General features: G+C 46.6%; 2 protein-coding genes across 4 annotated transcripts in view; one reads left to right on the top strand and one right to left on the bottom strand.

The window, feature by feature from the left end:
• LOC135830846 (multiple epidermal growth factor-like domains protein 8) overlaps nt 1-14476 on the top strand; it is a 36129-nt gene extending 21653 nt beyond the window's left edge. The window contains exons 18-28 of one of the 2 annotated variants that reach the window (XM_065343049.1): nt 951-1130; nt 1565-1628; nt 2137-2414; nt 2725-2899; nt 4059-4207; nt 5557-5749; nt 6220-6354; nt 8776-8915; nt 9312-9435; nt 12371-12598; nt 13140-14476. In XM_065343049.1, coding sequence (XP_065199121.1) covers nt 951-1130; nt 1565-1628; nt 2137-2414; nt 2725-2899; nt 4059-4207; nt 5557-5749; nt 6220-6354; nt 8776-8915; nt 9312-9435; nt 12371-12598; nt 13140-14006 — 2533 coding nt within the window. In that variant the 3' untranslated portion in view covers nt 14007-14476. The remainder of the gene's footprint in view (nt 1-950; nt 1131-1564; nt 1629-2136; nt 2415-2724; nt 2900-4058; nt 4208-5556; nt 5750-6219; nt 6355-8775; nt 8916-9311; nt 9436-12370; nt 12599-13139) is intronic. The other variant, XM_065343050.1, reaches the window with a different exon arrangement.
• Nucleotides 14477-15232: 756 nt separating this feature from the next.
• LOC135830853 (peroxiredoxin-6-like) lies at nt 15233-19941 on the bottom strand. 2 transcript variants are annotated; one of them, XR_010556121.1, is made up of 6 exons: nt 19756-19941; nt 17167-17464; nt 16591-16664; nt 16319-16391; nt 15305-15680; nt 15233-15264 (listed from the first exon to the last, which is right to left on the bottom strand). XR_010556121.1 is itself a non-coding variant. In XM_065343057.1 (5 exons), the coding sequence occupies exons 1-5, from the start codon at nt 19842-19844 to the stop codon at nt 15555-15557; spliced, it is 660 nt and encodes a 219-aa protein (XP_065199129.1). In that variant the 5' UTR covers nt 19845-19941; the 3' UTR covers nt 15233-15554. The 2 variants fall into 2 exon arrangements, 1 of the variants encoding a protein (XP_065199129.1); XM_065343057.1 differs by having other exon boundaries at nt 15233-15680.
• Nucleotides 19942-22148: the final 2207 nt, after the last annotated feature.

Consider the following 22148-nt stretch of genomic DNA (forward strand, 5'->3'; position numbering starts at 1 on the left):
ATTCTTATTCAGGTGGAATCCTGATAATTCGAATTATGGCTTAATTCGAACATAACGCTTAATTAGAAGTTTTTCCAGGACCGATTTCTGTCAATACGATTCCCACATAAAAAATTCTGATAATTCGAACCTCGAACCAGACATGTCCGGTTAATTCGAAGTTCCACGGATTCCACTTACATAGAAAATGTGTGGGATTTGTGCTGATAATTCGAAGTTAGCAAAGTGTAATTCGAAGTTCACTGTACACTGTACTGGTCAGTTCAGTTTGCACGAGCAGGCTGTGCCGGTCAGTTCAGTATCCGTGAAATCTGTGTCTAAGGTCCATAGCGCAACTCTGCGTGACCATGAGAGCATTTTGATATACATATTGTGTTGTGGGTTCATGTTTTGGATAATTAGAATTTCCGGCTAATTAGAAGTTTTTCCTGCATTTCGAGGTTTGAATTATCAGGATTCCACCTGTAGCACATTCTAAACTTCTTCGACACAAGCATGTACATTGTGTATATACTCTTTATCACGGAGGCACGTGTGCAAGAAAAGTTGTCTCCCAGAACAACAGACAACATGCAATACCTTACTGTTTTCCCAGCTTTGGGCTGTGGCATTCTTAGTATTACGTTCTTGGGCTGGCGACTCTACTGTATTCGCATTGTCGGTTATGTGCTGCGGATTCAATGTACACCTATCTAATTGACTGTGGCCTCGAGAGTGAAACTACAACTACACCGGAGAGATGAACTGTGTTGTCAAAGTTGTGCGGATTGCAGGGCATTGGATGGGGTAGATAAGTAAGGCGCATAGCATGGCATTCTGTTTATTCTGTTCTGCACTGGATATCACGCCAATGCTATCAGCTGCACTCTCGTGTATCGGCTGTGAATGAATAATGCCTACTTGAACTGTTCTTCTTTTCGCTTTTTCAATCCCCCCTGCTCACTGGCCAGTGCTGATCAAGCCTCTTCCCAATGTCAGACGGAGGAGAACACGTCCATGGGGAAGAAGAGTCTACTATCACGCTGGCAAGACTGTCCAGTAGCCGGCACAAAGTGCTATCTGCAGGCCCAGTGCGACAAGTGCTTGAAATCCAGAACAAACTGTTCTTCAGCTGCCCTCATGTACACCAGGTGGGTTGATGCAATACGTCATACACATGAGTTACATGTTTTCTACGCCTTTCTCTCTTGTATTTCTAGTGCTCGGCAGGTATCTCTAGGGCCGATTTACTGATCATCTTCAAGGCCAAGGTCTCGTTAAGCCTATCATTGCGCATGATGAACATGTTTCCATTGCCATTCAACAAAAGTGTGTCGGAGAGCGAGCCTAAAGGGCGAAAAATGAGGCAAACAAAAAATGTGAACTCGCAGACCTCTTTGCTTGTAAAGCCTGTATAACTGATAAGAATTATACGTTTATATTGTTATGGCATTTGTTGCATATCCATGTACATGGACGTGCAGTTGAAACCACTTTTAGGCAGATTGTGGTGTTGTATTTCTACCTACAAGTAATACAAACTATTGGGTACGTTTGGATGGTGTTTGTATTGCTTACACTGCAGGTCTGGAGTCATGTATCCTGCTCAGATGTGCACAGTTGCTGCAAGAAATGATAGTATTGTTTTGGTAAGAACGTGTCTAGTTTGTACTATTCCCAGTCATGCAACTCACTGCTGCTCACTGCTGCTCACTGCTGCTCGGCACTGCTCCTCACTGCTGCTCACTGCTGCTCACTGCTGCTCACTGCTCCTCACTGCTGCTCACTGCTGCTCACGGCTCACTGCTGCTCATCACTCTTGCTCTGGTGTTCATACAGTCCACTTGTTTACGCCCACAACAGATTGAGAGATTCCCGTTTGAACCAAATTCACTATGGGTTACCGTATTTGACTTCGGGTGGTGACCTCAGCATATACAGCACACCCATTTCCAAGTGATCTAAATGTCAGTATGAATGAACCTTGACAGACGTTCCCTGCCTATGCCCATGCTTGTTTTACGCTTAAAACAGATGAATATCACGAGAAAGTGGTTGTGACTTCGGCGATGATTCTTTTTGGAGCTCCAGTGTGGGGAGCAAACCCATTCCAAAGTTGAATAATTAGTTCATGTTATGTTGTATCATTCAATGCAGCCTGTCAATAACTGCTCGTTGACGTGTTCCGTGGAGTGTCCCGTGGATTGCTCCGCTCACACCACATGCTCGGCCTGTGTGGAGTCAATAAGCTACAGCGCACCACCGCTATCGCACCAGCTGCAGCAACCTCGCTGCTTGTGGAGTGCATCACAACAGGCCTGCATGTCACTCGATGAAAGCAATGTGCTGTGCCCGGGTATGAGGTGTGGATCGATCGCTTCCCAGGAGAGTCAGTGCCCAGTGATTCACTGTGGCCGATTCAAGAACTGTCACAGGTAAGATGTCCGCCTTGCTAGCCTGTCCTATTTGGTGATACTTCGCAGCAATGATTGGAACCTCGGCTCAGATGTATGGCCGTATCGTTCAGTTACTTGTTACCACTGCACCATGTACGGGGTCATCTAGCTAGCAAATTCTCTGATCAGGGAGCCTTTGCTACTTTGTTGATTGGAGGAGCATTGTATTGATAACATACTCTAAATGTATCATGCAATTCAGATTGGATAATTAGTTTATTATAGGTTAGGTAAACGCCACCTCTACTACTATCGTTATGTTGTTTTCCTGTTTCTGCATTTCTTCCAGTTGTCGACAAGCTCTTGGCTGTGGGTGGTGTCGACAACCTACTGGCAATGGGACGTGTTTGAGTGGCGGACCTAGCATGCCAGACACATGTCGCATGTTCAATAGCATGTACAGCCGCTTCTCGGACTTCTACGCACGCTTTCCTCCAAACCTGGTCAGTCGTGTGCTTCTCCATGTAAGAGGGGGGGGGGGGGGGAGGTGTTCCTGCTATGGCTGCTCTGCCTACTATGGCTGCTATGTATGCTTTGGCTGCTATGGCTACTGTGGATGCTATAGCGGCTCTGCCTGCTTTGGCTGCTGCGACTGCTATGGCTGTGAATGTGAAGTACAGTCAGACCTCGCTTATCCGGTCCTCGTTTATCCGGATCCCTCGCCATCCGGAAGAAAATCGCTGGTTACCGATGTGCAGCATATGTTATGCATACAACATAACCGGACCTCGCGATCCGCATACCGGTGCAAGATTTTGCGTACAAACTGGTTAAAATGTGTACAAAAAGCTTCGTCGTATCCGGTTGCACGTGGCTTGCAGAAGCTAGAATCAGGAAGTTGTACAAGCAAACGAGGTCCTTGACCTGCTGGGTGCATGCAGACAGCACTCAGCTGCATGCACTTGTCATTTTTCACGCTTGTTTTACATACTGTGCATGCTAGGTGTACTGCATAGGACCCGTCTACATGTATGTATGACGCCACTGCTTTTGACATGCCGCATGCATATCCAGTATGTGTGTTCAGTTATCCGGTTCCCTCGCCTATCCGGATATTTTGTGGAAAACAGATGTGTGCGGTTAAGCGAGGTCTGACTGTACTGTGCAACCCCGGGCATTGACTACCGAAGTATGTATGTATGTATGTGCACTGCTGTCTTGCCAGTTGAGTTCTTGTAGTTTATACAGTTGAGCCGGGAGTTTCTATTTGTGACGTATTGTTCTCCTTTGGAACTTGTCTGTGCTAATATAATTATTAGTACTGCTGCGGTGTACTGTGCTGTTTAGACCTATCGACATCGGATGTCGTGCGTAATGCATTCTTTATTCTTTACCACGTGCATTGTGCCTGTAGCCATGTAGAAAGCCAGTCAACAGCCTTGGAGAACATGCTGCATTCCCAGTTAGCAAGGCAAAATATCAGCATACTTGGAGTGTTGAACTCGTCCACGTGTGTACCATACTATTATGATCTGCCTGTGCCACCTTGTGTCTCGCAACACTCACGTTCGGTATTCTTTACATATCGTTCTGCTAAAGGTTTCATAGTACAATGTGTACATATGAAACAGCAGCAGCACAATAATTGTGATATTTCACTTGTGTGTTGCTCATCCCTTGCAGATCTCCAGCAATCCGTGGAACTACTTCACCTGCCCACTTGTTGATGAGTGCTCGACTGGCACACATAACTGCCCCGACACACAGATATGTGTGGACGAAGATGACGGATTTGGCTGCGCCTGTGCACCTGGATTTAACAACATGAATGGGTATGCCAAACGGCTGATCAATTTGAGTGACTCATCAATACATGAGGCATGCATTCATGCACACACACATACACAATGACACATGGTCAATGTGCTTACATGTGGTTTCTTGACGTTTTCCTGCCCAAGACTGTGCTGGAGTAGGACACTAAGACAAAGGAACCATGGGCCGGTGCACATGGGGCTGGTGCAGTGCACGGTGGTGACTGACCAGATGGCACACACTATTGTCTACAGTACAGAGTATATTCTGTTCATAGGCAGGCATAGTGGGACGGCCTTATACGGTCATAACTGAGAACTGAAGGCGCAGTACTGTACAAGGTTAAAGTCCTGCTTGGACGCGAAAGGATCTTCCAACCGCACTGCAACCTGCGGCTAATTGGGGACTCGTGACCTAGCACAATGGCACACAGTGAACGGGTTGTTTCGCTCTTTAACCACTTTGCGATGCCGGGGTCTGATATACTCACCTCCCACTGGCTTATGAGCTGGACCTGCTCCCCGATTCTAAAGTGAGGACATCAGAAGTCAATAAAATTAATAATGACTGCTGGGTCAAATTGGGTCCACTGTGATCGTAGCAAAGTTCATAATAAGTTAATAACATTATCCGTTGGGTGCGCACTTGTGCCGTGTGCCGGTATGACGTGTATGGCTGTAGCGGCAATGGATCCCTGGCCAGAAAGGCCCCATTTCAGCCAGTGCCGGTGGATGTGTCACCTTGCGGTGACGTCCACTGCCCCAATCGTAATTATCATGATGCGAGACCACACAAATTGATATCCAAGTGGACTCGAAAGCCAGCGTTGCCATGACTCCAGCCTGACTGTGACATCTCACTCTCGCTGAGTCCTGTTACTCATGATTGGTCCTGGGTGTAGTTGAACTGAGGAATTGTAGGACATTTTGTGCCACTAAAAGTGCAACATGCCTGTTTGTTCAGCCTTTGTCTTTCCCTTCCTTTTGTACAGTGTTCGCTCTTATCTTCTTTTTTCTTGTCTTTTCTCCCTTGCGAGTTCGGCGTGCAATGCTGAAGTATAAAGCATACCGTAGAGTCTTGTATAAAAGCCGCACTTGAATAGAAGCCACACTTGAATAGAAGCCGCCCTCGAATAGAAGCCGCAATTTTGGGCCCATCAAATCACACATAAGCCTGGTTTTAGTGTTGACATACATAGAAATACCTATCTTGTATAGAAGCCTGTCTCATATAGAAGCCTGCAAAATTTCACCAAGCCGCGGCCTTTATACAAGACTTTACGGTATGCCGTATAGTCAAGGCTATGAACCTGTCATTGTGTGCCCATTGTGTGTGTGTGGGCATGCGTGTGCTATCCTGTTCGTAGACAATGTGTACCTGTGTGTCCAAGTGACTGTGGAGAGTATGGGCAGTGCGTCTCACCCAATGTGTGTAAGTGTGACTATCACTGGACGGGATCACGGTGCAGAACGCCGTGCGAGTGCAACGGGCACAGCGACTGCCAGGACGCCACACCGGCCGGCGTCAAGACATGCCTCAACTGCACGAACAACACGCATGTAAGAGCTATGCATCCCACTTGCATCGTGGGTTTGTGTATGTGCGTGTCGCCATCAGTGTGTGTGTGTGTGCGCGCGCACGTGTGTGTGTGTGCACATGTGTTCGCACGTATGTGTGTGTGCATGTGTGTGTGTGCGTGTGTGTGTGCACGTGTGTATGTGTGTGTGTGTGTGTGTGCGCGCGCGCGCGTGTGTGTGTGTGTGTGTGTGTGTGTGCGTGTGTGTACGTGTGTGTGTACATGTGTGTGTGTTTTGGGTGGTACGAAAGGGAGGACTGGAACTATGCAAATGTTTTGCCAATTCTGCCAATTGTAGTTGTTATTGCGACTACACCGGCCATTTTAAGCATTCCTATGGTGTTCTGTTGAACAATTCCTACATGTTATATTTAATCTGAACTCTTTCCCAATGCAAGCCCTGGACCGTGCTATAACTAGTCTGTGATGCTATGTGATATCTTTTCAATCCAGGGGCCACAATGTAACTTCTGTGATGCCGGGTATGTTGACATCACCTTGAGCAATCAGCCAGTCACTTGTGTCTCGTGCCACAAGTTCTGCCACTGGAATAGCAAAACCTGCAATCGGCTTGGCAACGGCACAGAGGTACAGCTAGTGGACCGCGGATAGTTGTGAATTTTTTCTTTCTTTTTTTCTCACTATTATTCACAAACCCAACTCGTAAAATATATAATTATGTGGGGGGGGGGGGTAATTATGTGGACAAAAACAAACAGCTACTGAGTAGGGGCTGCACTGGGTAGCAGTGATGGTGAGGTACCAGGGGCTCCACCGACCAAAGCACGCACCAGGAAAAAGAAACAGAAAATTGTAAAGCGAAGCTAGATCTAGCTATGGGGAAGTAGAATGGGTAAAAGTACCGGTTGGTGTTTAGAAAAATAAAAACAAGATGAAAAGAGGGTAAAAGTACCGGTTGGTGTTTAGAAAAATAAAAACAAGATGAAAAGAGAAAAAAGACATATGGATACGAGTTAAGAGTAACTCTCCATCACTGTAACATGATACTATATACAGTCAGAAAGTGCAATAACGGTTAGCGCTACGGAGATGTGTTGAAGCTAGGTGTCAGGACGTCGAATGTTTCAGTACTCTGTCAGTTTTGTGCCTAGTTATTGCACTTTCTGACTGTATATAGTATCATGTTACAGTGATGGAGAGTTACTCTTAACTCGTATCCATATGTCTTTTTTCTCTTCCACATTTATTTATGGCTCAACATCCGAGTTTCAAGATGAAAAGAGATTGTAAATTATCAGTGTTTGGACTGATGTACCATGTACATGTCAATTCCATCAACCAAAACTTATGAACTTTTTCAATAGATCTAATACAAAACTCGCACAAAGAAGTGTAAAAAAAAAACAAGCTAAAAAACAGAAAAATAATAAGGCACCCATTTTGATAGTCCAGGGGATGGCCCACGCCTGGTAAAAGAATAAACAGAGAAAAGAAAAGAATCATAAGGCCACCTAGAATTAATTCGTTGTTTCGGGTCACTTCCCTTATCCGTACCAGGGTCGGTCGGTCGGGTTTATTTTTTCATTTTATTTTATTTTTTATTTTGGTTACGTCCATGTACATGTACATCGAATAGCTTTTGTCCATCTAGCCAGTCCATCAAATCTGACTGTAGATTCCGTTGTAGTATAGACAGTCCAGGGCAGTCATTGTCCCATCAGATCCAGGTCCCCTCCAGGACCAGATCTTGGCCTCGCTGGCAAACGAGTCTGACCAGCGAGTAGATCTCACCTTGAAAACTTCTGTAAATAGCGACAAGGTGGCGGAGCTGATGCTGTTTCGGGACCGATTGCGGATCGGAGATAGAAGACAACGTCGTCACCAAGCGCTGCATCCTGCCATTTGGCTAGCCATGGCTGCTTCTGAGGTCGATATCTGGACTGCTATTATTAGGGTCGCGTGTGTACAGTCTAGTAGTCTGTACATTTGCATGCACTTAAAAAAATATTTTGCGGTCGGGTGAAAAAAGACGGTCGGTCGGGTGACCCGAAACAACGAATTAATTCTGGATGGCCTAACAAGTTTTTTTCAGGTATGCAAAACACAGCTGAGCCCTCTGAGCAAGGCCAGGTAGTTAATGTGCCTGTAATCCTGGATGCGAATCCGCTTAGGTACCTGTTTAGCACGTGTCCATTTGTAGCACTTCCTTTGAATAAACTTGTCCACCGACGTAAATGTGTGAGCTGCTGGAACCAGGCGATCTCCTAAGCCTGAGCCATTTTGATCTGGCTGTTATGTTTCCAAGCTATTTGTCGACCATGTGAAGATATGTGTGGACTGTATGAAGATTGAATGCTCGACGGCTCGATTATAGTAAACAATGTTTAAGTCGATTGCAAGGCACCGAGCCCATTTTGTGGGCATAGATTTGCAAAATTGAATTGTACTATAGCTACCCCAATCCATGCCTCGTCAAGCAAATAATCCATTGAAGTTGCGTCGTGTGTTGCAAGTTCCCATAGCGGGTGTTAGCTTTATAGGACAACGTCACCCCAATGACATGGCCCTTCCGCTACCAAGAACATTATCCACGGTGACTATAGTGACGTCCGTACCTTTCAGTGTATTGGGCAACTTTATTAATTTAGAGAGAAATGCTTGCCACTGCCCCAGCTGCTTGCAAAATTTCGCGTGGCTGATCCCATGTACAAGTAACGTAATAATTATTTCTCCATTGCAGTAGTTCAAGACCACATACATACTGAAATGATCTTGACTGTCAGCTCTGAGCAGTTCTGTGCCACACTGATACATATATACACTTTTGTGGTGGCATCTGCTCATCTCTCTGTCTCTGTCTGCCTCTGTCTGTGTGCCTGTCTCTCTCTCTCTCTCTCTCTCTCTCTCTCTCTCTCTCTCTCTCTCTCTCTCTCTCTCTCTCTCTCTCTCTCTCTCTCTCTCTCTCTCTCTCTCTCTCTCTCTCTCTCTCTCTCTCTCTCTCTCTCTTGCTCTCTCTCCCTGCCCTGCCCTGCCCTGCACGCTGTGTAGCCCCTTAGAGTGGACAACACTGTCTGCTCAGACTGTAGTAACAACACACATGGAGATCGGTGTGACAAGTGCGACGAGGGCCACTTCCACTCTCCTTCGCAACCACATTATCTTATGGCGGGCACATACCTTTGCCAGAGGTATGGTGAATTTGATGTGCTGTCTATTTGAATAAATAGTAATACCCAGACCAATATGCCGTTCTGAGTGTACATGTGCAATGTCATATTGCAGCATGCTATGGCTGGATTGCACCAATAATGGTTTCCCCAGATGTGCCTTCGGGAAATTGTCTTTGACTGCGTGCCGGCTACTTCTGCTGCTGCTTGTAGTATAACGTATGTGCGCCATTGTATTGGTCCTGTTGGAGACCGCTTGTGATCTCACCCGCTTTTGCACGGTAGTTTTAAGAGTTGAAATGTTTGGAAAGCCTATGTTTAGAACATTGGCCGTCTACCACTAAGTTTCATTCTGTTTAAAGCGGGAGTGAGTGTTGTGTCAAAAGAACTCAACCTGTGTGTCTTCTCTATCACTAGATGCCGCTGCAATGGACATGCCACGGGTAACTGTGGCAAGGGAGGCAGCGAGTGTGTTTGTCAAAACAATACCCAGAGTACAGAGTGCTTGGACCATGCTTCGGAAATGTGTTACTTATATCAGGTGAGGAAATGTGTTACTTATATCAGGTGAGGAAATGTGTTACTTATATCAGGTGAGGAAATGTGTTACTTATATCAGGTGAGGAAATGTGTTACTTATATCAGGTGAGGAAATGTGTTACTTATATCAGGTGAGGAAATGTGTTACTTATATCAGGTGAGGAAAGATAATGTCTTTCAGTGATTCACTTTGCAGTTTTTCTGCACTCGACAGGGTTGTGGTTGTGGGCTTCCCTACAGATCATGACGTTCCAAGTTCGACCCAAGCTAGAGCAGGGAGCTTGTACTGTGCTAACAAATGCCGCAGTGAGGCTTGCGTGAATCACTTTACAGTTTAGAGTTTACATTCAATGAACTGTGGCGATACCCACGGCCAACTGGCACTCACTGCCAGGTCTGGGGTTTTACATGGATACAGCTAACGTTAATTAATACCCCCCCCCCCCCCCCCCTCCTCCCTCCCGTCAGTCACATGTGAAACTCCCGCCTGGCCCTAACAGTTGTTTGTATACCACTAATGTATAATCAGGCATGGTGCTGGCTTGGGACAAGCAATACTTCCTACACTAATGTATAATCAGGCATGGTGCTGGCTTGGGACAAGCAATACTTCCTACACTAATGTATAATCAGGCATGGTGCTGGCTTGGGACAAGCAATACTTCCTACACTAATGTATAATCAGGCATGGTGCTGGCTTGGGACAAGCAATACTTCCTACACTAATGTATAATCAGGCATGGTGCTGGCTTGGGACAAGCAATACTTCCTACACTAATGTATAATCAGGCATGGTGCTGGCTTGGGACAAGCAATACTTCCTACACTAATGTATAATCAGGCATGGTGCTGGCTTGGGACAAGCAATACTTCCTACACTAATGTATAATCAGGCATGGTGCTGGCTTGGGACAAGCAATACTTCCTACACTAATGTATAATCAGGCATGGTGCTGGCTTGGGACAAGCAATACTTCCTACACTAATGTATAATCAGGCATGGTGCTGGCTTGGGACAAGCAATACTTCCTACACTAATGTATAATCAGGCATGGTGCTGGCTTGCGACAAGCAATACTTCCTACACTAATGTATAATCAGGCATGGTGCTGGCTTGGGACAAGCAATACTTCCTACACTGGTTGTGTTTCTAAACACATTAGCATTGCCAGTGATATCCCGGCTGTGCCCACTTTACTTTACCTGTTTATGCGATATTGGCATTCTCCTGTTTCACAGACTGCTGGCCAAGTGCATTGCTTTCTGCTGTTCTGCTATCACAGCGTGCAAAAGTGCTGCTCACAGCACCCCAATGTGTTGCACAAGGCAAAATTACCTGAGTTGCAGTATAATCTGCTGCTGCTGCTGGTGTGTGTGTGTGTGTGTGTGTGTGTGTGTGTGTGTGTGTGTGTGTGTGTGTGTGTGTGTGTGTGTGTGTGTGTGTGTGTGTGTGTGTGTGTGTGTGTGTGTGTGTGTGTGTGTGTGTGTGTGTGTGTGTGTGTGTGTGTGTGTGTGTGTAAGAGTTCATAACCCCCAAGAGTGTGCAACGGGCATAGCCCCAGCACTCGGCGAAATTCCTACATTACGTAATGCGCAACTCGTCATCCGAAGTAAATTTGGGTTCTTTGCGATTTCTGGAAACTAAACCCTGAACCGCTCCTAACTCAAGGCTGTAGCTTCGACTTTTCGCAGCTTTTTTTAAGACATTTCGGACGTACAAGTCGTACTTTCTCAAAAACAAACTCTTTCTCCATAGAATCCATGGACATCGCGACAGGAAGAAGTGAGGACGCTGTGAAAAATATTGCATTGCCGTCGAGGACAATCATTCTGATAGCTGTGCAACTCAGCCGAAAAATGCTCCTTCGGCGTATTCTCAAGTTCCTCAATCATTTGAAATCATCTTCGAGGAAAGCACCGGAAATATGCCGAGGGCCCGGGGAAGAACTTGTTCTTGAAGAGACTGACTGCACTGGCGAAAGAAGAAGGCGATGAAGAGTCACCATTGCATCGCAAAAATTAACAGTTTTGTCTTTAGGATCGTGTCCTTTGTTGTTGGTTTTACTTCTTGATGCTCAGACCAGAATCGCAGTTTAGGCAGTTCACCCTGAGGGAGCATCCTGGTTTGACTGTAAATTTTAGAATAATTCATTGGCGTGACTCATCGCACTGCACCAAAAATGACGCAATGAAGGAATTCCGCCTCCATACAGGGACTGATCAGGAGTTGCACACTCTTGGGGGTTATGAACTCTTGGTGTGTGTGTGTGTGTGTGTGTGTGCGTGCGTGCGTGCGTGCGTGTGTGAAAATAGTGGCGGTCAATTCATCAGCCTAGCAAGCTGTTGAATGGTGTAATCCCAGCACAAGTTGCTATGTCTAACATAGATGTTCGCTATCATCGCTTCCGCGATGGGCATGAGGTCTGAGGTGTGTGTGTGCGTCCCATATGGTGCAGTGGTATGTGCAGCGAGTTTCAATCGAGTTGATGCTGGTTCGATTCCCGACGATTATGGGCATACACGTCTTTCTTCTCTTTCTCAGACTCCTCCTGGTTTCATTCTCCTGAGTGGTTACCAGCAGCCAGTGCATGCCAGAGTATGTGGTGTGGTGTGTGTGTGCAGTGAGAAAAAAGACACAAAACACAAAAATGGCGATTCACTGGCCGGAAAGTCACTTCAAACAGCTGTATGGTGTAGACCAGGCTGAATAATGGCAGTCAATTCTTGCACAAGTTGCTAGGGCTTCCGCTGTAGCATTGCTATCATCGTTTCCGGCGATGGGCGTAAAAAATTGTGTGTGTGTGAATGTGTGTGCGTGTGAGTATGCATGCATGCATGTGCATAATAATTATGTGTGTGCGTGTGCTTTTCGTTTTAATGGTGATACACAAAGTCTCTGAGGTCACATACATGGATTTGCCTTTTCTGCACCGCAGTGTGATCGGTGTAGATCAGCGTACATCGGTACCCCGGTCAATGGCCAGCAATGCTATTTGCTCATTTCTTCTGACGATGCGTTTACGGAGGACATACCATATGGTGGTATGAGGTTCTTCAGCATTCCACCTCGCTATACAAACGTGGACATCCGCCTCACTGTTGTGTCTCATGTTGGCGAGGTTGATGTCTGGCTGGGCACGTCAGACTCTGATCTATCTGTGGAGGTATGACAATTGTGCATAGTTACTACCCCCAGTCCTCTCTCTCTCTCTCTCTCACTCTCACTCTCGGTAATGTCGGTTTATCCTGGGTTTAGCACGCCAGTAGAATTTAAAGCCCTTGAAACCCCCAAGCAGGATTCAGTTGAATATCCCCTTGAAGTATGTCATGCAAATTCCGATCCCTTCACATGACTCTGTGTTGCAAGCAAAGACTTGCATACATATATTATTGGCCTTGGCGACGTTAGGCTGTTGCGGGTTTCATTCAAGTTCCAATGTGTGGGAAGAGAATGCCCCCCCCCCTCGGGACCATCTGGGATTCGATACTTGACTTCGTTGGGGAGAAAAGGGTGAAGAGGGACTGAGACGAGATGTCTTGCTTCTCTCCCCCTTAGTGCCTTACGGTCAGAATTGACTATGAGCTACATTGTACTAGTACGGCTACCTTCACATGATAAACCTGTATTGTTGTCGGCTTTGCCCTGTATTGATTGTCTGTCGTTGGGTTTTTGTTTTTTCGTGTCGTGTTGTTCATCCACTGCAGTCCAGCCAGAGTGTCCATTACGTGTTCTCCAAGCTGCTATCCGCCAACCAGGGCAGGGCGACACTATGCAGTAGATCGTGGAGTGCATCGATGAATGAGAATACGTTCAACGAGCCACCCACAGTGGTCACGGTCAGCGAGCACGGCTTCCGCAAATGTGCTTTCCAGGGAGAGCTGGTGATGAGACTGCCACACTCCAAGCACGCCCTCCATCGACAAAAGTTTTTCCTGGCCCTGCGCGCGCTGTCCGTGCACCCCAACGTCTCCAGCCGCAACCGCAGCACCGGTGTAGTGCCATCTCACGGCACAACCGTCACAGTCTACTACCAGCAAGATCTGCTGCAGATTGACCTCATCATCTTCTTCTCCTGCTTCTTCTCTAGCTTCTTCTTGCTGCTGCTGGTCTCGATGGCACTGTGGAGGTTCAGAGCTATGTACCAGGCACATGTCCGGCGTCTGCAAAACGTGGCAAGGAGGGAGCAGAATGCCAATCGGCCATTCGTGCAGCTCAAAGTCCTCCTTCCTTCCGAGCAGGCTGGAAATTCTGGGAATGTGCAGGTGGATGGAATGCAAGGGGGCTCTGCCCTTGCTGCTCGCAAACATAGCATTATAGCACATCAGCCAATCAAGGATGGAAAAGCTTGGCTTTCAACGTCCTTTATCCGACTGCCGAGTGAAGACAATGGTTCCCACTTGGCATTGGCGTCAGCGATAACCCTATCTCCATCCGACAACTCTCCTCTCCTTGCGGGGCTAAGGCGGAGAGCATTCAACAGTTACTCGGCACAACTGTCTAGGCCCTGGCGTCAGCGTCAGTACCAGTATGATATTGCTGGTGACCATGGCAACGGTGATCCTGCGCTGTGAGATGATTGTGTAAATATGATGTAAAATGTTTTTTCTTGTCCCTTGATCATGCCAAGATCGTATGAGGTACTTGAGTGTTGCTTGATGAGTGTCGTTTGATGTACTTTTGAGCCTATTTATTATCGACCACCCGCAAGACAGTGCTCTTTAGGTGCACTGTACTGCAGCCTGCTATCCGTCACTTTCTTGTCTTTTTCACTACCGATCCATGTCGCCCTCTCCAGCATATCTCCTATACCAGAAAAATCAACGACAACATTCTTCAATTCTGTCCATTTCGAATGATTATTATACTCAGTGAAGAACACACATCAGTCCATATTTTTTTGTTTCGTTTATTTCAGTTCTTGGTCGGTATCATAATGGCATGGTAAAACTTGTGTCACCGTACATGTATCAGATGCCATACACAGTCTGCCACTCAGTTCATGAAATGGATAAAATCCGACGCATGTATAACCCCTTCTTTACATGGATGTGGTACACTCATCGGCAGTGGCATCGCCGGTTGCCTTTCGGACTTCGATTGGGGTGAGTACTGTCTGTTGTGTCTTGCAATGGCACTACTGTATGAATGTTGTGGAGGGTGAAGACTGTTGTTTTCTCTCCCCAAGCCCTGCTGTGTCCACAGACAGTGTTTACCGTTTCACCAGCCGTGAGACATATCTGTCTCTATCTGCTCAGCCCACTAATCTCGTCGCATCAGCCTGAACAGAACTGCACGTCTAGGCTTCGAACAGAGATCACCGGTACACAATATATCTACCTACATCATCCCTCTGTATAATTACAGTATTGCATTACCAGAGTAGAGTTGAGCGCTTGACGAAGAACACCACAACTGTATGCATTTCGATCCAGTACGAATTGTTTCTAAGAACACGCTATAAGAACGCAACCAGATTGCTCGAAGATAAGAGGGGAAGTTCTTTGGTGCGGCAGAGTACCGGATTTCCAGTGCTCGTCAAAAACAGTGCCTATTTCCACTCAGGCGGCACTGCCCCCGCTGCACGTGCAGAGAAACGTTACTACAAATGTAGTAGCCGCAAATCCTGCACATCGGAAAGTCTGGCTCTAGCTTCTCGATACTCTCTCGCAAACATGGAACGAATGGAGAGGCACAACATGCGAGCGCCTACGACCCACCGAAAGCCCACCCACGTGCATGCGAGCGCCTACGACCCACCGAAAGCCCACACTGTCAACACAACCGAAACCAATACAAGTAGTACTGCCAAGTTAGTATCAAACTAACCGCCTAAAACTGCTAGCAATAACCGATGTATCAAACTAACCGCCTAAAACTGCTAGCAATAACCGATGCAGCAGTGCAAGAAAAGTAAAAGTAACCATGCGTGTGCATGGCCGCCGTGACTAGAAAAAGGGTGGAGATCCAGCAAAAAAACTAACTAGGAACCTGCATTGAACTGCTGCTTCCTATTGAGCGCTAACTAAAACCACACAAAATACCAGCAGAAGCCGAGAGGCCTACTGGAAGCGACGCATTCTGCAAGCAAGGGATAGTGCGATGTAACGATCAGTAGTTGTCTATGGCTGGGGAGTGAATCGCATGTATCCCTTGCCGGAGGGCAGTTCCTTTGTGTAGTGCTCTGGGAAGAGAGTCTTGGCGTCTTCTGGCTTGACCGATGGCAGCACCATGCACTCTCCACCTTGCTGTAAATAGAGGAAAGGAGACCACATCATCCAAGTGCGCACGCACACACACACATACACCACATGCACACACACACACCACACACACACACACACACACACGCACACGTACACATATGCAAAAAAAGTAGAAGAAAATCACAGACAACACTTGCATGTAGCCATGTAACTTGCATATAATGCATGAAAGATGCCATGATACTGGACAGCATACTTTGCTCACTATTTCACAAAGCATAAGATTGAGGCACCAACAGCAGGAAAATATACAGGATTACAGTAGGAAAGTTGTGCCCAGTGACATCCGCCTGTGGGCGCACTTTCAGCATCTACGCGCTGTAGTTTTGAAACCCAGCTCAGTTCATGTGTCCACAGTGAAACGCGTAGTGTGGGTGGTGTGGTTCAAGAGCGAGTGGTCAGATTTCACTAGCAAGGACTGTACGATTAGCCTCTAAACGACACAAACACACACACACACACACACACACACACACACACACACACACACACACACACACACAGTACTGTACAGGTTAACCATCTTTCTCTCATCCTGGTGGTGACAGTCAATTTTTCTTCGGACCTCTTTCCTTTTCAGTCCCTCAGACTGTGGATAACTTTCTCTCTCTTCATCTTACCTGCCAGTTGACTGGAGTGGCAACCTTTTTGTAGGCGGTCAGCTGCAGTGAGTCGATGACACGGATGATTTCACTGAACGAATATCAAAAGACAAAGAAAAATGAACTACATAATCCTGAATGGAAGAAGACATTAAAACGACTACAATGCTAACAACACAAGAAAGGCATTAGGTGCAGGTTCTAGTATCTCAGCACCTCATCCAAACCACTAAAAATATGTCTGCCTGAAATGGCAGATGAAGACTACGTTCCATGTTCCTGAGACTTACTCGAAGTTGCGACCAGTGCTGGCTGGGTAGAGGAGAGACAACTTCAGCTTCTTGTCTGGGCCAATGATGAACACCTAGCAGACAGCAAGATCCACACAGACATAGCTTCAGTCACACTACTATTTTTCTTCAGACTTTTCCCGTTTGCATCTTTCCCTCCGGGTTTACATGTACCGGTAACTCAGCTGACTTTGAAATATGGACACAACTTGTTCGCCATGACATGCACCAGTTTCGTAATGACCAAAACACAAATAGGCTATCTATAGAATGCAGCGTGCACTGCAAAGCACAGGGCTGGTTTTTCTAATGAGTGTTGTTGCCATGGAAATAGCGTTCGAACATTGCAATACAATGTACCTACAGTACTGTCGGTCGCCGAAGAACTGGGGGTCAGCCTCCTAGCGCTATAGCCTAGACCGTTCTTATGTCAGTGTATTACAGTCTATGCACAGTTGAGTCGCCGACTCGCCGTGTATACATTGGTATGCTGGGCTTGGCGAGATTCTAGGCTGTTCGTTCTTCGGCGCCCGGCAGTACTGTAGCTGACAAAGCAGTAGCTTAGAAAGAACTCACGCAGCGAGCAGTCAATGGCATGCCAGCCTTGTCCTTCTCGTCCGGGTCCAGCATACCGAAGCGTACGGCCAGCTCCCGCTGCTCGTCAGCAATGATGGGATAGCCCCAGTCTCCAGACTGGGCACTGTAGGCCTGGATGTCCTTGATCCAGTCGGAATGCTTGTCTACCGGGTCGCAGGACAGGGCAATGGGCTTGACATTGCGCTTCTCAAACTCAGCCAGCAGCTGATTGACACGGCCCAGCTCAGTGGTGCATACTGGCGTGAAGTCAGCCGGATGAGAGAAGAGAATTCCCCAGCTGTGGGTCAACACGTGCGCAAAAAAAAATAGAAGATGCTCTAACAAGCCAAGCTGCCAACACCAGGTCACCAGGTCACACCAGCCCACGGAACACTGGCCACACTTTCATCATACAAACTGGGAAGGCTAATTCTCGAATTTTTTTAGGTACAGTATTTCCTCGATTATAAGTCACACTCAAATAATTATAAGTCACACTCAAATAATTATAACACTCACCCCCATTTTCAGGTTTGAGCAATATAGATTTGATACAATTATTGACTTCAGTAGTAAATCATGCTCGATCGTAAGTCGCACCCCCTTGTTTACCCTTGAATTTTAGTGTAAAAAGGTGCGACTTGTATTCGGGAAAATACGGTGAGCGAAAACATTTTAAGGACGAAATTCTACTTCAAGTAGTTATTATCCTACATCTTTTTTGGGGTCTTCTGACATTCATTATTCTATTTCACACGTTTTGCAACTGGTACATTTCCACTTGATGGTCAAGCAGTTGACTCCAAAGTACGGAGCCAAAGAAGAAGAATGTTACGGGATCATTGACACTTTTAAGAGAAAGAGGAAAGACTAACACCTCTTATTCCAACCCAGGACGTGTCCTGTTGTACAAAAGTGGGTTGTCTTTCCCATACTGATCTACCCAGTAGCACATATTTTAAAACGAACTGAGTACTAGGACACAATACGTCAGCTACTGAAGGCCGTGGCTAGCCTCCCCGATTAACTTTAGAAACGTATTGTGACGAGAATGCACTAACAGATGTTCTACATGGATTAGGCCCACATATTACCAGGATTGGCCTGAGAGCCAGGTCCATACATACATGAAGCCTCCACATCATGACATGTCACTGTTCTGTATACTGAAGTCAATATTCACATTAATGTTTAATGCGTAAGAGCCGTTAAAAAACCCGTACATCTACCCTACTTGACATGCCATTTTTATTAAGAAATTACAGGTCATGAGGAAAAGACACCATCTCTCAAGCAACTAACGTTACTTGACCACAACTAGCAAATATCACGGAGGATGAGCCAATGGCAAAGTTTTAGTTTAGGTCATAGTGACTCGCATTCGCTGCACTTATTATTATTATTATTATTCCCCAAAGCCTTGACAACATCCAAATCACTTTTTTTATTCAAAACCTCCCTTTTATGGAATTGTCTCCCACCCACATTGACTTCGGAATCTTCTGTCCATGTATTCAAGAGAGAGCTGCGCAAACATTCTTGTCAGTATTCAGGTCTACTCGCTGGCATGCCCTTACCCTGTTCATCGTAGCCCCCCCCCCCCCCCCTTCCCAATCTGTACTCTCTTGTACCATCATCCTTCAATGCGACGGACCCCACGATAGGCGGTCAGCCTTTGGGTCATCCTAATAAAGTTATTATTATATTATTATTATTATTATTATTATCAATTTTTTTGACTTCACACTGGTTTACATGTACATCACCATTTCTCCAGTACCATCATGGTATTTTCCATTGCTTATTGCTGCGTGTCGTACAAAGGGCTAGAGTGCACTAAAATTATCCCTTATCACCTTAGTAATGCGGCAGTTCGGCACTGAACCTACACACGGCTACAGCAAGACGGGGTATCCCATGATTCATGATGTTCATGGCGGCCTAAATGAAGAAAAAAAACTTTACTCCTGGAGAGTGATTTTAATTTTATGCAGCAGATGTGGAGTTGCATACCCTGCTTATTGCTATTTGCCATTATCATTATTCAGATCAATGTAACCAGTGAAGTTCTCATACTCCCATAAAATTTAGTGATATTCCGGAAAACAGAAAGCCTATCATATCAGCAGGTGGTTCCGGACCAAACATAGGGCAAGGAGCTCAGCATTTTTTAGTACTCTTGCAAGTATCCATTGCCCGGGAGCTGGTACAATGGCGATATGGTCAAGAGCAAGCAAGCAACTGTAAACAGTTCGAAGGACCACTGAACTACAAAGGCTGCTTGTCATAACACAAAAGGCCTCAACATACAAATATGGGCCACACCGCAGCGAACGATATTCCAAAAAGGAAGCCGATTACGCGAGCTTTTCGAAAACTAAAGATGAACGGGACGCGGAGCCAGCGGATCCGGAGTGCGTGGGATCAGGGATGGATATAGACCTCGCACATGCGGCAATGGCAACAAGGGCAAAGGTTATTTCTTCCCCAGCATCACAACACAGCTAGCTAGCTACGCCCAACAACAACTGACATGCAACAGATAAAATTCTAGAATTCCTATCCGTCATACACTGCCGGAAAACTAACCTATCTCCCAGGAAAGAATGGAACGAGATTGACCCCTTGGTTGTATTGGCCGTGAAGTCGGGGAAAACGTCTCCCAAGTTGATACCCATGGTGACTTGGAGAGCAGCGAGGGTACTTCCGAGAGGAGAACAAACTGCAGAAATAAAAATGCACCACACTGAGTTCGAACGTGGACAGAGAGACCACGAGGGTTTTGTCTCTGAAGTACGGTACGCGGTACAGACCAGCTTGGCGTGACCCATGCCATGGCATGTACGCCCGCCACCTTTGCCAGCAGCTAGCTTCGACCCTACCGCCGTGTCGCAGATCTACCCTGCATGCACGGGGTACTCGTACGGGCGTAGATCTCGTATGCAGCTTCTATTTGGGCCAGTGACAAGGCCCGCCTACACTAGGCTACAGAGTGAGAGTGCCTAGTCACACCGTCTCGTGTAATAAGTACTACTGTAGTGTACAGTACAGTGTAGCGACCTCCCTGAACTGAAGACGTGAAGTACGTAGCGCCTGGCTTTTAGTTTTACGTTTTTAGCACCTGTCGATGTCGTCAGTGTCCACATGTCGTCGACAGTGACTACTGTACTAGTACTGAGTCTGTGGCAGTACATCACTACATGTCATGGTTTTGGAGAGTAACATTTTACTGAAAAAAAAGCCGGCACTGCATGCAGCTAGCAGGCCATGCAGGCCTAGCCTAGCCTAGGCCTAGGCGCCTAGCGCCTGAAGCCCTAAAGGGGAAGTATACCCTAAAATCAAATTTTCACCAGTTGTAGTCTTTCGGGGTGCTGAGTCGAATGGTCTTGGTCCGAGGAAGCTGAGACGCTCCCTTCCTACTTGAATCCCAATCGAACTCGCGCACTTCCACCGAAACTGGGTGACTGCGCCCTACTAGATGGGGATTTGTATGCAAAATGTCACTAAAAGCGCCATTTCGTTCTTATAAAAGCACGGATGACCGCGATTGGCCCATATGTTGTAGTCGTTTGGACGCTGAGTCGACTGGTTTTGGTCCGAAAAGGCTGCGATGCAGCGTTCCTCCTTTATTCCCAATCGAACATAGTTGAACAAACGGTCACGTGCTCCTGCGTACACCAGTCGCCTGGTCACCGTGCCTGCAGGGTACAACTTACTAGCCTGTTTGACCTTTTTTGGGTGCAGTCCTGTCGCTCGAGTTGAACCTTGGTGTGAAAGTTGTCGCCTGCTGGCGCGGTGACCAGGTGATTTGGGCAACAAGGACCACGTGACCGCTTCTTCAACCATGTTCGATTGGGAATAAAGGAGGAACGCTGCATCGCAGCCTTTTCGGACCAAAACCAGTCGACTCAGCGTCCAAAAGACTACAACATATGGGCCAATCGCGGTCATCCGTGCTTTTATAAGAACGAAATGGCGCTTTTAGTGACATTTTGCATACAAATCCCCATCTAGTAGGGCGCAGTCACCCAGTTTCGGTGGAAGTGCGCGAGTTCGATTGGGATTCAAGTAGGAAGGGAGCGTCGCAGCTTCCTCGGACCAAGACCATTCGACTCAGCACCCCGAAGACTACAACTGGTGAAAATTTGATTTTAGGGTATACTTCCCCTTTAAGGCCCGTAGTTAGGGAGTCTAATATTTTTAGTCCTACAAACCCGGGCGTGTAAGATTCTCTGACTGTGACACTATTGTGACAGAGCGCATTCTTCCAAGTGTCAGAAATAGGGGAGTGATCATGCGACTTGTCTTGAGGAGCTGAGCACTTACAAGTAAGTAATTAGTTACCGTTACTTTAGTTACATGTACCGTCCAGGGTAGGGTACCGGGTGTAACGTCCGGCCTAGCCAGAAACTGCGAACAGCTCAGTGGAGCATCGTACTTCGTGGCCGTGCGACAACAACACTGTCAACACTACAGCAGTGGATACATCAAATTTTCAGGATTACCCAAAGGCTGACTAGGGGGATCTCCTATTTGCACTCATCAGCACACAGAAGACCCACTGGCAATGACCATGTCCGTGGCACTGGCACTTGATGATTGTGTAGAATGATGATCAAACCCACCAAGAGGCATTGCAAGACTCAAGGGTCAAGTCAAGAGCCAGACTCCAAGAGAGCCTTCAAAAGTTAGTTTTCTTGATGACTCATGAACTCCGGCAGCTGCCCAAGATTTCTGGCAACTTCGAAGAACGTGACGGTAGATCACAATAGTACCGGCGTAGGGACCAGTGAGTGCAATGAGTCTGTTGGGCCGGACAGACATCATGCCATGAACAACGTACCAGTTACACAATGATTGTTCACTGGTTTGAGGGAAAGACGCAAACTGGAAAAATCTGAAGAAAAAATGAACCGGGCATGATTCATCATTTTCATGGTACCGCAACCACGATTAATTTATTTTGTGCATGGCTCCCTGCC

This window comes from Sycon ciliatum, chromosome 1, assembly GCF_964019385.1.
Source record: "Sycon ciliatum chromosome 1, ocSycCili1.1, whole genome shotgun sequence".
Classification (NCBI taxonomy): Eukaryota; Metazoa; Porifera; class Calcarea; order Leucosolenida; family Sycettidae; genus Sycon; species Sycon ciliatum.